Source organism: Meriones unguiculatus, chromosome 1, assembly GCF_030254825.1.
Source record: "Meriones unguiculatus strain TT.TT164.6M chromosome 1, Bangor_MerUng_6.1, whole genome shotgun sequence".
In the NCBI taxonomy this organism is placed as follows: domain Eukaryota; kingdom Metazoa; phylum Chordata; class Mammalia; order Rodentia; family Muridae; genus Meriones; species Meriones unguiculatus.
Genome location: NC_083349.1, coordinates 72605683 through 72621815, shown reverse-complemented (window position 1 = coordinate 72621815; position 16133 = coordinate 72605683). Strand labels below are relative to the sequence as shown.

Sequence of the window (16133 nt, the reverse complement as noted above, 5' to 3'; positions counted from 1 at the left end):
GCTTTCTAAAGCAGCACCTGACACCTGGGGCTCTAAGGCCATAATCTCTGTAACAGAAACTAAGCTGGTCTCCGCCCTCAGTTCACCAGTTCACTTGTGGGCTTTCTGTGGGTATCCCAAACTGCCATTAATATTTATTCAGAACGAAAGAGCATTTTAGACCTTGAAAGTCTCTTGAAGGTGTGAGCACAGAGTAATCCATTCTCAGCCAACAGGTAATTCGGGGCAGGGGAGAATCTTGCAGAATGTTTCACTACATACAAATTATTACTGATAAATATTATCCATAATTAAGCTGGACCATTTCAGACAGCTGCAGGGGTTTCTGCAGGGCCATTCTGACTTTACTACTAAAACCTTTTCTGCAGATATGACGCTGCCTCCCTGACACACATTCTTCATTTTCTTACTAAATGGTTAATATTTTCCTGAAAGCTGGGCCATCCTCACTGACCCTGAAGACCATTACTGGTTGATGGACGGTGGGAACAGACCTTTTCCCTTTGATTCTGAGCAGAGAAGCACATGAGCTTAAGGTTACTTGTACTTACGTGGGGACTCAAGGGCAGTCACAGATTCTACTGTTCTACCTGACTAAAACATGTCCAGTTCTGCTTGGTGCCAACAATTCACTCCTGAACCAGGTATTCTGGGAGTTCATGTCGGAACCCAGGAGGCCGAGACAAGTGGACTGTCAAGGGCTCAAGTTCAGCCTAGGACAGATGCCGATTTTAAGGCCAGCCTCTACTACAGATTAAAAGCCTATCTCCAAAAAGGAACCAGCCAAACAACAGCAACAAAATCCTAGACTCACCGGCCAATGCCTACTACAGAACTGTAATTGGGGAGCTGCAGGTTCACGTTTCTGAGGACTTTCCTTCCTGATACAGCGAAATCCCAGGCTACATGATGGAGAACTGACTTTCAGCCTCAGTCTTCCCCCTTCCAAGCTGGGTTTACCAGCTGCCTAGGAACTGAACAGCGCTCAGGGAGGCTGGACGGAGCCAGCCAGCCACAGTGACAACAAACACAGTATGAGCTCAGGTTCTAGGACTTCCTTGAGCCACTTTAATACACGGCCCCCGGTAACTCTTCTTTCAGCTTTGTATTACATGAGAAGAAAAAAACAAAAAGCAAAAGCAAACAAACAAACAAACAAAAAACCCTAACAATTATTCAATGAGGCCACAAAGGCAAGGTTTTTCCTATAATGACGGATAAAGCCATGAATCAAGTGTTGGGTTTCATGCTGTGAGTCAGCAACATCCCAATGCTATTTATGCAGAATTTTGTTGTGACATAAGCTGACAGTCTTCTGTTTTTAAGTAAATTTTAACTAAGTGTAAGCAGGATAGAAATTTTTCTTTAATAAATAAATTTTAAAACAAACAAACACCTCTGCTAAAGCTTCCATTTTAATATTATAAATAATAATAATTCATGGTCTTATTCTCTCCTTGACTTAGTAATTTAGTACCTCCTTGACTTAGTAATTTAGTACCAAAAGATGGCTTCTCAAGTCCCGAGAGTGTGGCTGACATTATCAATTAGAAAGCAGAACGTCTACATTTTTAAAAATGTAAATGGAGCCATTTTGTTACTTCATTCTAACATTTTCTTTTAAAATCATAGAACATTTTATTGTTCTTAAGATACTTCTGCATACATAAAGCAACATTAATCAGACTGAGCAGGTTTATTTAGGAACACAAAAATGCATATACATATACACACAAGCATGTAATAGAAAAGTAGGCCGTGACTTTGAGGAGAACAGGGAGGGGTACATTGGATTGTTCAGAGGAAGAAAGAGGAAGGGGAATGTTGTAATTATATTATAATCTACAAATTTAAAAGGTAAAAGATATTTATCCAATAAGCTTAAATGGGGAAAATATGTAAAATATGCTACTCTAGCCTAATCTTTTCCTCCATTTATCCCTCTTACAGAAATATGGCCCAGTACTGGTTTTTACATATTTATAAAAACTACCCAAATTATAATTACATGCCCATTTTTACATATAAGAAACTCAATGGGTTCCTTCCAAGAAACTATAATAATTCTCTAAGGCTTCACGTTGATCTCTCTGAAAGCAGTATCACACAGCCTCACAGGGAGAACTGGCGGCTTTAGGCACTCTGTGTTCCAGTGAGCCTATGCACACCACACACTCCCCCCCTTCTGCTGTCACACGACGCGCTTAACCAGGCAGGCAGAGCACTCTGGCCATCAGAGACTTTTTGCAACCATCTATTTTAAAGGACTCATCCAGTCTTGAAACAGAATTGTTATCATTCAAGATCTAATCACATGCTACCTAGGTTCTATAGACTAGGGAGAAAAAGAATACTGTGCTTCCTAAATTGCTTGTTTTTGACCACAAGCAATTTCCTAAATATATGCCCAAATATATTTTGACCATGTGAATATACAATAGCTCAAGTACTGCTCTATTCAAATTATGTGCTAGCTTCCCTCCATGCTGCTTCTGTTTGATAAATGGGTCAATAAACACCAAGTCAAATATTCAAGTAAATATATTTTCATTGTTATTGGCAGACATATAATTAACTCTGAGACAAAAGAAACAGAGAATCAATTTATGATTACTTCTTTTGCTCTTCCCATTACTCATTTACATTATAATCTTAGTTCCACTTTTAAATCTTTATACACACATACCATCTTGACTCTCATTATAAATCAAATTACCTCAATTACAAATTAGTGTTGTATGCACTGTGACCCTCATATGCTGGTTTTATTAGTAAGATACAATTATATTATTACCCATGCATATGAGCTGATTAAAAACAACGCACATTTATGAGCCTATATTAATTAGTAATTTTAATGAATGCTTTTAAACACTATTCAAGATTTGCTGGTTTTCTCTAGCACAAACAATTAAATCAATATTTTCTTTATATATGTGCAGATATAACATATGTATGTATAGATATCAACAGAACATTTCTATCTGCAGGTAAAACAGGCTAACAAAAACTATTACAAAGAATGATTTGTCTTAGAAAACATGACAGAGAAAAAGTATTTCACTTAAAAGAAAACATTATATCTCAGATCAGTATCTTCACCAATCCCAGAAAAATGCACTTGACACAAGTAAAAACTTACCTGTATTTGACCTTTAAGGACTATTACCCAGATGCAAAGCTTCACAGGCATTATTGCATGTCATGAGAAAAGTGTTCCAGATGAGCCCAAGAATCGTTTTAATAGAGTTGTTTTTCTCAATCAATTGTTACTTTTATTACAGTAGTTATTTGGTTTTATATTATACACCATGAGCAAGTCATTTAAACTCTCATCTCTCTGCCTGTAAATGAGGAATGATGGCTCCTCTCAGAGTTCCTGCCAGAACTAAAGGAGTTAATCCAGCCTTTGAAAAGCACCCAGCTTCAGAGCACTGTTAGCTGTGGAGACCCTGGGAGGGGGAGGGGCTGATGTCTATGTCTGTCTCTATCTCTTTTTCTCATGCACGTGTGTGTGTGTGTGTCTTTTCTTCTGTTGGCTTCTATTTGCCAACTTTCAAAGTATCATGCCACTGGTCTCTCTGACCATCCCACTAGTGTTCTGCACTGTCAGTAGGGGCTACTTTTTCTTTTACTCTAGGAAAGATTATACTAGCCCAAATTCTGCTTTAAAAGGTAGCCAGTATCTTTCACTGAAAGGGGCAGATAGGAAAGGCTGGTTGGTGGGTGTGCAGGAGGAGTAAATGCTGCCGCACTCTACTGCACAGCACAGTGACTATAGTTAAGAGCATATACTAAAACTTCAAAGATTTGTGATATTCTCACCACAAAGACAGGATGTTGGCTCAAATACATTAACCTGGATTTTAGCATTACAAAATGTATGAAAAATAACATGGAATTCACAAATATGCATGTTGGTATAATGTTCTTTTGGAATGTATACACCTTACTCTTGTTCATTCAAATACTGATTTCTCTCTCTCACTACCTGGTTTCAATCTGGACATTGCATTGTGATACTTATTCTAAGCATCACCTGTCTCAACTTTGTGTAAATGTGCCAAAATAAAGCAACTAGCCACAATGTTGAGCAAGGGAAAGGAAGCAGGAAGAGAGGGAGGAGCCAGAGGACAGGAAGCAGTGGGAGGCAGAGGCTGGGAGAACAGAAGCAGGAGAAGAGATCTTGGAACGAGGTGGTGAGATGGACTGGACCTAACATATCACTAAAAGCAAGTATAATGTGGGAAATCTAAATGTTAGGAAACTATGAGGGCTTGGAGGTTTAGGATGGAGTAACTTTGCCCAGCATTGTGTTCTAGGTTAATTAAATAAATCCCAGTCTCTGTGTGGTAATTTGGTTATACAGCTGTTTAGGATTAACAGCAGCTTTTTAAAAGATAGATCAATAGTAAATATTAATTGTCACTTACAACACATGCACAATTTTTACTGGTCAAGTTATCAACATAGCTCTTTCCTTGTTTTCTACTCTTCATGGTAAACACACGCATGTAAATGTTTGCTAAGCAACAAACACAAGAGAATAAAGATGAACAGAAAATTCTAAGTACGTTCTTCTCAAAGCAGTAGGGGCTACAAACATGAGTATGTGCTGACATTTAGTAAAGAAAATTTACAGAGCTATTTAGGGAAGGCTTTATGATGTACAAGATGTGGAAAGACTGGTCACCAGCTTGTGACGATCATGAATTGTTTTATCCATAGGAAACTGAAATGTCCTCACAAGTATAAGCTAAATTAATAGAACAATAGTTTATAAATAAGTTGTCATTTATATTTAATATATAATAAAATGGAAAATTCATAAACAAAAATATAAGCAATCAAGTAAAGAGGCTACCTATGCACACTGCCTACTTAGCTCATTGTTATTCTTGGACACCTGTGTCTTCTGAAACAGAATGAGGTCTCCAATGTGGTCTCACCATCTGTCCCCACCTTTGTGATCAGAGTGCAGAGTGACTCCTAAAAGCACTTTTATTGCCCCTCCTGGATCAAATCTAGCAACATTTACCTCCTACTCCACTCACCAGCCCTCTGCTGGGGTCTGGGGGCCTCTTCTCAATGTGCCTGGGGCAGATCTGCTCCCTCTAAATTTCACCTACTAAATTTCTTTTCTTCTTCAAAATTCTATCCATAGTTCAAAATCTTCATTGAAGCCATCAGACTCCCTTGGTCTTATTTTTTTTTAATTTTTTTATTTTTATTAATTACACTTTATTCACTTTGTATCCCCCCATAAGCCCTTCCCTCCTCCCTTGCCGATCCTACCCTCCCTCTTACTTTTTAAATGCAGAACTTTACACATTAGCAGAAGAGAGAAATGAGAGTGGGTAAAAGACACATTTGAATGAGGTATGTCCTAAAGTGTGGTAGTGAATTGAAAAGCAGAAAGCCAAGACTCGTTTGAAAGATGCATTCAATCCATTACATCCACACAGCACGCTTAAATTATTTAGTATTTAAATTTTATATGCCGCACAAACTACTTACTGAACAATTACTCTTTCAATGATATTGTATTGTTTTATCAACATTAACCATCCCACAAAATGGACAATGAATTTGTTATTTAAGTCTGGATTCCTTGGGGCCACCTCATATTAAAAGCTAAAAATATCACTGGATTCAGAACGTTAAATATTAGACAACACAGAACTACGGTATAGAAGTCTTGAGTTTCCTAGCTGAAGGATAAACAGTAAGTTACTCCCCGGAGCCAAGTTCAGACACTTTCTCAAGTAAGTTAGCATGCGCTATGCATCAATACCTTGGATTCCAACTTGATTTTCTCTTCATCCAGATCCTCTGTTGCTTTCTTAATTTTTCCACGGTATCTGGTTATTTCTGCCCTCACTGTAACACAAAGCCTTCACTCGCATCCATCTTCCTCAAGCCTCCACCTCAGAAGCAGTCGGTGAGTTTTCAGCTGTCTTTCCCTCCAGGTCGCCAACTCCGCTCACAATCCTCCCCTCCCTCTCCCTTCTCTGGTCCAAACACCCAGCTCCGAGACAGCTCCCAGAGACAGAATGCCCCTCGGCTGGGCCCCCTGACCTTGCCGCATCACTCTGCGGCTCTCCTCCGCCTGGTGCTCCGTTAGGATGATGTGCTGAAACAGGGCCTCCAGAGTCATGTCGGGCCTGCCCCTGCGGCTCCTTCGTCCGCCCTTAAATATTTTATCACGTCCCCTGAGGTCCTGAAACGCACAGTAAGGAGGCTCCTGGGGTTGTTCCCCGCTGGGCTGCCGCAGCGCGCACCCCGGCGCCCCAGCGGGGACGGCCTCGCTCCTCCACCGCTCTCCCACCCGCCCTCTAGTAGCCCGGCCTGCTTCTGCGGCGGGCACAGCTCCCACAGAAAAGCCTGGGGTCACAGCAGCCTTTGCTGGAGCCCAGCTTCCCCTCCCGGCTCCCTCTTCTCGAGGAAAGGACGCCCACAGTAACCACAGGAACCTGTCCCTGCCGAGTGAGTGTCCGGGAGGACAAGGCCTCAGGGGCCTCGCGAGAACTACGGGAGCCCGCTGCGGCCAGGCTGCAGTGCTCTGCGCTCACGGCTCTGGGGTGTTTCTGCAGCTGGACACCCAGTCTCCAAGACACAGGCGGCAGAGTTACCAAGCGCAAAGTACCCATGACTCTAAATATAAACTTCTGCAAAGTCTCCTCAGAGGCCAGCAAAGACTCCTACAAATGTACAGCGTCTGACATTCCGCCTTAATCACTCCTTTGTAATCAGGGCATATCTTTTTTGCCTGCCCCGAAACTAATCATCACCTTTTGTAATCAAGCCTCGGCGATATTAACACTTAAATATCTGCACGATGTGTGTCAGAGACCAAGGTGGTTGCTAATTAAAGCTTAAATGTGAAAGGCACCTTTGTGGCTCTTGCATGAGAATTTTTTTTTTAATTAAAAAATATTTTCAGTTTTGGTAGGTCAAAATATTGACATTGTAATAAACATTTGACTTTATTCTGAATGTAAATTTTACAGTGCCTACACTTTTTAAAAAGTAAGTTTTAGTTTGAATATGTTTAAAGTTAAGTAAAAATTTTGTCACATACAATATAGTTAATTAATACCCCATTAATGCCATAATACAGTGTTATAAATTTTATCCTATTCTAAATTTGTGCCTTAATTTTCATCAAGTCATGTCTGCATAAAATTTAATATTTAAACCATCAGACTACATACTGAAAATTGTAATGAAGTGGAAAAGAATTACTCAGAGCTCGTAAAGCGAGTATTGGTGAAAATTTCTCCACTGTCTTTTGGGTAGCCCTTCTTGCTAAGCATTTTTTACTTAGAACTGTGAAGTCCCATGAATAAGGAGTACTAATGTTCTTTTGTTACTTAGGTTTTGCTGTAATAATTATTATGTAGTTAACTATTATCTGTTCGCTAAGCCTATGTTTCTGAGGACTCAAAAGTCTATTTGAGATGATTTTGTCATTCCTCTTCTAATACAGCCAAGGAGACAGACACAAAGTGTGCCAATAAAAACTGAGTTCAGTCAACTAGTTCAGTCACTATTTGGGGTCTTGATGTGCATTAATTCTTTTAATCAAGCCAGTTATCCTATTGTAGCTATGTTTTTGTTACTTGGAGGACGAGGCAAAAAGACCTAAGTAACTTGTCCACAGTCATGTAGAGAGGCTAGGATGCAGCCTAGCCTTAATTAAAATATTTTTTAATTAAAAAAAATTGGAATTCAAACCCTGTGTCTCATGAAGAGGCATACTCTGTACATGAAAGTAAACTGAAACCAAGAAATTAGAGATTGAGAGCCGTGAATTCAGTTTTGGGATCAGCTATTTCTTATTCCATCATAACCACAGTGAACTTACCAGTTCATTTAAAACTCTTTATAAATAAACTTTGTAACTCATAGTCCTCTGTTATATGTGTGTGTGCATATAGTTGAGATATACAGAAAGAAGCCAGACGCTTCTGTCTGTTCAAGGATGAAGATGGTGCTTATTATGGCTTGAACTTTTTTTTTTTTTTTTTGAGCACTCAAAAAATGTTCCTGAACCGAGTCACAATGACCACCAAAGTAAGGGGCTGCTGGGGAGAAACTATGTAATTAAATAGCATTGCTTCCTTCCTTCAGAGATATCTCCTGTGGGCTTGTATAGGCTCTGTCTTCACAAAAAGCGCTGGTTTTAAAAAACATGATACTTTTTCTTAACATTGCAATTTTATTGGTTACGCTCAAAATCTGACAGTGATTCAGCATGCTCTGTTTTTACTGAACTTGGCAGAGTGGATTCCTGGAAGTCTTTGGAAGCCCACCTGCCTGTCTTACAAAGGAGTACAGAGGAAAGCCACTGGAAACGCAGAGAAACGCCAGTGTCCTGCTCTGCAGTCACCTTCTTCACACTCTCAGAACATTCTAGAGCTTCTAAATCTCAGAATCTTCTTAGAGGTACAAGTTATAGACATTAGCAGTGTTTTAAATTTTAATTTTGTTTATTGAAGCAAGCATAATTATGTAAGCCTGCAATTCACATTTTACAGTTTTCAAATTTTACAGTTTCATACAGTAACATTAAGATATTAAAATCTAACTTTATTCATACATTTTGTATAGTGTTGAGAGTTTTTCTATAATAGCAATGTATGCTGATTACATCTCATAATCTACAGAGCAAGATTGGTATTATTTAAATTTATGCCAAATAAAAATGTTATATGACATGATAAAACTTTGTGGGCATACTATTTTCTAAAACTGTATCTTCTGAGTCTAAAAATGGGAAATGATTCATTCAACAACTGTTTAATAAATTTTTTCTTTTTATTCAACATTCATACATTCATTCAACAAATATTACTTAAAATTTCCTATGTGCCATGTTAGAGAAACAACCACAAGATTTAATAAAAACAGAGCTACATAGAAAACCATTTTTCTTCCCCTGGATAATTCTAACCTCATTGGAGAATTATTATATTTTTCAGCATTTTGGCAGCAGGATAAACAACTGCTTTCAGATGCTTCAACAGCTGTTCTTCGGAAAGAAAGTCAATTATTTGCATTATGACACCCACACATGCCTCTCAGACCTAAACTTTCCATCTGTGTACATTTCGCGGAACTACCTACCTATGGAACACGAGTGGGGATCATTCACTCATTGTCTCTCAACCTCAGACGCTTAGCACCTGGGCTATGCAGACATCAACCATTGTTTTGCTAGAAGGCCTGATACAAGGCTCTACTGCACTTGTGATTTAAATGCATTTCTTCTTCCTTCTTAGATTGATGGCTTTCCCAAGTTCTAACCCAGGCTTGCAAATACCCACTAGCCCAGGGCATATATATTGCAACAAAAGGAAGAAAAGTAATTCATTTATTTTATGTTTTTTTCTTAGGGCATCTACCATAAAGAAAAAAAAAAGTGAGTTCAACCAAGTTTAACAACCATTTATTGAGTATCTAATAAGTGTGGAATTCTCTCCTGGGTACTAAGAAGGCTTCAAACTTGAAAAGATACCAGCCTTGCTTCCTGGAGGTCACAGACTATCAAATGGGGCAGAGGTTAGGCAAATAAGTTCAGAATGAACTCTTGACAACATTTTCACACCTATGCTTTCAAAATTTGATAGAGGAGGGAGAATATGTCCGACATAGACAATCTAGGAAGACTTGCCAGTAGAGGTAAGTGGAAGTCAGACTTCTGGTAGAAAAGAAGGCATAAATAGAAAGCCCCACGGGACCCAATATCAGGTGTTTCACCTTTTGCTGTAGTGATATAGGTTCATTTACTGCTTCCAGCACGTGAACAGAATCACTGGTGAGCAGTGGGTTAGCATGAGAGGCCCCCTTTGCCTGTCGAATACTGGGTAGCGAGCTGTACACGTCCACTCAGGCCACTGTCACAGGGTTCTGTAAGCTGGGTGGCTTATAAAAGCTGGTAATTTATTTCTGTCCATTTTGGAAGCAGTGAAATTCAACACTCTGACTGTACATTCTGTGTAGGTCCGTTTCCTAGTTCACAGAATCCCAGGGCCTTCACTCTTGCAGGGTAGAAAAAATCAGTCAGCACTGCGCAGCTTTTTTCACGAGTTTCAGTCATGTGCACCCTGCCCTCATCATCTGATTGGCTCGTCAAAGCATCGCTTCTAGTAGCAACAGCTTAATTGTTGCAGGTAGACAGGTGAAGGGGAGAGGGAGACACAAACCTTCACACTCATTGTGAGCCAACCCCTGTGGGAGTCACTGATGTGAACGAATCCTCAGAATCTACCCAATAACCTGACGACAACATCACTGTGTCTGTGGAACTCTGGGCACAGAGCTGGGTAGCTGGCCATCGTCAGGAGCAGGAAGGAGGGCAGAATCAGGGCAGGTGTCCCATCACCCATGAGCTTCTGCAGTCTCTAAAACCTCCAGACACGAGGGATCTTTTCCGCATCTGTTTCATTTAAAGGTAGACAGGCAGGCAGGCAGGCAGGCAGGCAGGCAGGCAGGCAGGAAGGCAGGAAGGGAAAAGGAAAAAACGGAAAGAGAAGGCAGGCAGGCAGGCAGGCAGGCAGGCAGGCAGGAAGGCAGGAAGGCAGGAAGGCAGGAAGGCAGGAAGGGAAAAGGAAAAAACGGAAAGAGAAGGCAGGCAGGCAGGCAGGAAGGCAGGAAGGCAGGAAGGGAAAAGGAAAAAACGGAAAGAGAAGGCAGGCAGGCAGGAAGGCAGAAGGGAAAAGGAAAAAACGGAAAGAGAAGGAAGGCAGGCAGGCAGGCAGGAAGGCAGGCAGGCAGGAAGGCAGGCAGGCAGGCAGGAAGGCAGGCAGGCAGGCAGGCAGGAAGGCAGGAAGGCAGGAAGGGAAAAGGAAAAAACGGAAAGAGAAAACAAGAGCAGTGTCCGAGGGCCGTGCCTCTAGAAACATTGAGCCAGCTGTGTATCGGCTGTGTGGAGCTGGAGCAGAAATCTCCGTGCGGTACCTCATCAGCTCTCTGTGGTACAGCGTCAGTGGTCAGTGCTCCGTATTACACCGTCCAGTAACCACACTCCGGGGTTCCGAGCCAGGGAGCTGTGCGCTCTCACAGATGAGGACGAAGGTGTCGGCATGCTCGCTTCTATCCGGTGTTCTGCAGGGAATCCCTCGCTTGCTCTTCCCACCTTCCGGCCTTTGCTGTGGACTCCTTGGACATGGAAGTCCTGTGCTCTCCTCTGTTGTCATTTGGCATCCTTCCCCCGTCCCCGCCACCCTGTCTGCCTCGCTCTTCCCCCTTTTGTCTTTAAAGAACCCCAGTCATCTAGCTTGCCAGTACGGCCTGGTCTCAGCCACTCACCGGCAAACATCCCAGTTTCCAGGGTAGCCACACCCGGCAGCGCTAGAGCAATGGCTTCAGCACGTCCTTTGACAGGACACTCCACCCAGAACAGACTGGAAAAGTTCACTGTTCGTTTGTTTGTCTGTTTGTTTTTCCCAAATGAAACAGATTTTTCAATATTGTAGTCATGGCAGTTGGTGGTTTAAAGGTGCTGTAGAAATACACCCCACGGGGACTGAGAGACAGCTCAGGGGCTGAGAGTGCACATTGCTCTGCATTTCAGTTGCTAGCAGCTACCCTGGGTGACTCAGAATCACCCGTAACTCCAGCTGTCAGAGAATCATCTCTCTGGCCTCCACCGGCACCCGGGGAAGTGTGCACACCCTCACATGCGCACACTCACAATTAACAAAGAAAAGGAAATCTTTAAAATTAGTAATAATAAACCAATTTACAGTCTTCTCTCTCTCTCTCTCTCTCTCTCTCTCTCTCTCTCTCTCTCTCTCTCTCTCTCTTTCAGACAGGGTTTCTCTGTGCAGCCCTGGTTTTCCTGGAACTCACTATATAGACAGGCTGACCTTAAATCATCCTGCCTTTAGCTGTGGCATTCTGGGATTAGCCAGCCATAGGCCTACCCAAACAGCCAATTCCTAATCACTGACTAACTGATGAACTGACAGAAAACTTTCCTTTTGGCTCTGACACAGAGTGTATGAAAAATTCTACCAACTCTTTGAGGGTCGTTAAATGTCAAAGTCTTTGGGGAGAATTCATAGCATGTCTGGGTAGGGAGCTTTCTATCATAAGATCACAGAAGCCTTCTCCACGCGAGTAGGGACTAGAAAGCAAAAACAAAACACTTGGAAATCCTATTTTCTGCCACATGCAGTTCATTTATTTATTTAACAAATATCTATTGGGTAAGTACAATATTCAAGGCAAGCAGGGGTGTGTTAGGACAGGATGAACGAGATAAGGGGTTCAAGTTGCAGTTTCTATGACAACAAAATTTAGTGGTTTGGATTACATAAATGAAGAAAGGAGAAACTAAAAGACTTTTTCTTATTACTGATTTCATCTTTAAATTATTCCTATGGACCTGGGTGGAGGCATTTGTTCCAGCTTGATGGCCTGAGCTCTGGTCCCCGAACTCACATGATAGGAGAGATGTGATCCCGCAATGTGTCCTCTGACCTTCACATGGCCTGCCCGTGTGGGTGACCCACGCACACACACAAATGAAGAAAAAGTGGTATTTTTAAATTGTGAGTACACTCTGCCTACCTAGTGCATCCCGGTGGCCGGGTGACTCTTACACGTTTTCTGTGGGGAGGGTTGCCGAAGCACAGGTGGGATGATGGGGACTGCGCTGGGCTCCAGGCCTTTCAGCCTGGTGAACTGGGGTCGCCACAGGGCAGTGAGTGCTCCTGGGTGGAGAGCTGTCTCCCTGCTCCTAAACCAGCGGATCTGAACTACTGAGCCTAAACTTAACCACGTGTTGTATTTGTATCTACTTCGTGGTTGCAGTTTCTATGAATGATGTTTGTATTCCTTTAAATGGAAGTGACTATTTGGGACATTGGGATAAGTTTTAATATTGCTATTATTTTCTCTGAATTTTTCACGATGATACCGGATCATTTAAAACATTCATTATACTTATTTGCCCATCCATAAATAGGTAGGATTAGCTCTAAAGTTGATTTATTCTTAAAAAACTCTGCTAAGTTGCTCATTTATCAGGATAAAATTACTTTATGCTTTCAATGCTTGAAATGACCTTACTGGCCTCAGTACAATAGTGTTACATTATATAATCCAGACACTGCTATTATTTTCCTTCTACAATGCCACAGACAGCTCAAAATGTTTTATCATGGTGTACATGGCTCATAAACCTTATCTTTTATTTGACATTGCAGGCTGCTGATAATAGAATATCAAAAACTCTTGGAGGGAGCTAAAGGAAATAATTAGTTCACATTTAAATAAATGAGCGCATGTGCGTGCACACACACACACACACACACACAAGCATGCACACCACCTAAACCTAAGAATATCACAAGTATCTCACAATTAATTGAATGGGATGAAAAAAATGAAGGAAATTCAGTGTCCGAGACCTATAAGGAAATATTGTAAAATGTTAGGATGACAAAGGAGCTGTATCATCTTCAGCCGGCACTCACAGCTCTACTCATAAACTGTGTGCATGCGCGAGGTGCTTCCAAACCTGTTTGCTAATCTTGCTTTCCCCTTTCAAGGCAGTGACCAGGGGCCACAGGAGCCCGCAGAGAGGCCGCTCACGGCTTAGCCCCAGCGAAGTGACCCAAGGACTGCCTGCAGGGTCCAAACGCTCACAAAGGAGATTCATGCTGATATCCTTAGAAGGAATTAATAAAGCCCGAGAGAACTTGTCAAAAAAACATCCTCACGACGATTTTATTTTGGTAATTGTTGTATTTGAAATGCTTTCATTTCTTTGGCGGTGTCTTTTCTCTTACTTATGCTATTACTCATAAAATGTGACTTTTCTGTCCCTGAGGCTGGAAATGTATGTGAGACATGACGTTCTCATCTAGATGAGGAGATTTAAGTCTGCTTCAGCCTAAGCTGATTACCACAGAGGTCACGCAACGGGCTTTCACTTCCTTCCAGCGCCACTGTCACATTTTATGTAACGGACCAAACAGTTTTCTCTCTTTTATTCGGTGCCAGCTTCTGGTTGTCAGACTACCTGGAAGGCTGACAAGACTAGCTTTTGTGCGTCTTGGGAAGTGGCACTGAAGCCTTTGCGTGCGTCCACGGGAACTGATACAGACGGCACTCAGTGTTTATTGGGGACCTCGTGTGATAGACTCCGCAGCACAACCGTGAACAAAAGCGGTGTTCTACACGAACCAATTCTGCAGGGACAAAACGCAGACTCCTTCATTTAATGCAAACACAGCAATGCAGGTCTCAAACACTAACATGGGCAGGCGCCTGAGGATGCCACGTTTAGCCCCCCAGCTGGTCCTCAGACTAGGCAGGTGGTGCATCTGCAGGATGGAGAAAAAGCCAGTGCATTGCTGCACAGAAGTGAGAGCCCAAGGGCACTGGGCGCAATCGATGAGGGCCTCAGGAGATGATGTGAGAGTTGTGGATGTTATTCAAAATTCTAAAGGCTTATCTGGAGAAATTATTGCATTTTAGGAAGGAAATAATGACAAACCTTCTCTGTAAGTGGACTGACAAAGTGTGGTGTGGACAGGATGACAAGCTGACCCAGGCCCATGGCTCCCTTCGGCAATAACCAGCTGAGTAGCCTTGAGAAAGATGTGGAGTCAATGAACGGGGAGCAACACGAGAGAGGAAGAGGAAATAGAGACTCACTACTTACAAGTGGAAATTTCAGACTGCGATGGACACAGACAAGAGCCACACAATTTATTAAAACCACTGCCTCGACCACCTTAGTTAAAGATCAATATCAAGATCTTAGAGAAGAGAAAACTCAAGATCCATGCCAGAATTCTCTTTATATCCTTTAAATTCAATTGTGTGTTAGCCTGTATATGGCAGAAATCCATTGGCATACTTGTTCTGACTGGAAATGTGTGGAAATATTCACACAGGTATTGGAAATAGTCACGTGTTTGCTGCGCCAGGGCCACCGGCTTCTGCTGTCCCGCTGCACCACCATGAAAGTCTTCCCACGTCCTTTCCTGTAGCCAGGTAGCACCCTGCTTAACAAGACCCCCAGGGACCCTTCTCTGCCAGTTCTAACTGCGCAGCCCCCGGACCCGCAGAGGTGCTGACATTTTATAGCTGCCATCCCAAATCATTGCAAATATAAAAACATCTTTACCAAGACAACCATGCTGTGTGATACGGCAGTCCCAGAGGTCTGACCAAGGTCTGTGTCAGCGAGCAAAATTAATGTCCTCACAGCACTTCTAGGGTCTTTGGGGGATGATACTTTTTCTTGCTGTGCCCAGTTGAGAAATAGTTCTCACGCTCATTGGTCTCCAGTTTCTTCTTTTGGGGCAGCAAGGTAATATCCTCATAGTTCTCTGCTACCCCAGACCTCATGACTCTCTTGCATCCTCTGACTCAGTATATCTGCTTATCTCAAAATCCTTAGTTCATCACAGCTTCAAAATCCCTTTGGGGATTGAGTTGAAGACATCATTAGGACCATTAGTCTCTCTCCATAGTGGTTATATATTTAACCACCACACTTTAGAATACTTGTTAAGATACTCTGAGTACTCCCAAAAATGTGCCACAATCAAAAGACAAAATCTGAAATAAAAGAGCATGAGCTACATAAAAAAACCTGAACGCAGACTTGCATCTCAAGAGCTCTCTGGAGCACTGCAGACTGAACTAGCTTTTCTTAGTTAGTAGGTACCAATATGAAACCATTTAAAAAAAGATCAGAGTTGGGGAAACAGGGGAAAGCTTGTCTGTCTCACTGCCAAGGCCCACATTTCCTGTTACCTCTCAGAGGGAGCCAGCTGGAGGAGAGCCCTCAAGTCATCAGGTCTCGTGAGGAAAAGAAGAGGCTTGTCCATCAATCGTGTGCACGGCAACTCTTCCACAGCCAGTTGTGAGGCACCGAAGGAGGAGCTGTAAGGACAACATGGACGGTGGGAGCCGATGACACTGCCTATCGCGTTCGGCGCCCACGGGGCTGGCTCAAGAGGCCTGGGGAAAGGCTGAGATCTGCAGGGGTGGCTGATCTCTGCACTTTATCCTCTCTGGGGAGGCAGGGGCCCTATCTGATGGGTCTTTGTGTGTCAGACAGTGACTTGTAGACAGTGGGAGTAAATGTCCTGAAATAAACCAGG

The 16133-nt window shown here is 42.4% G+C and overlaps 1 protein-coding gene across 1 annotated transcript in view; it reads right to left on the bottom strand.

The window, feature by feature from the left end:
* Positions 1-6157, bottom strand: part of Ccdc172 (coiled-coil domain containing 172) — a 51095-nt gene extending 44938 nt beyond the window's left edge. Inside the window, exons 1-2 of the mRNA XM_021639197.1 lie at positions 6079-6157; positions 5795-5880 (exon numbers count right to left, since the gene is read on the bottom strand). Of these exons, the coding sequence (XP_021494872.1) occupies positions 5795-5880; positions 6079-6157 (165 nt within the window). The remainder of the gene's footprint in view (positions 1-5794; positions 5881-6078) is intronic.
* Positions 6158-16133: the final 9976 nt, after the last annotated feature.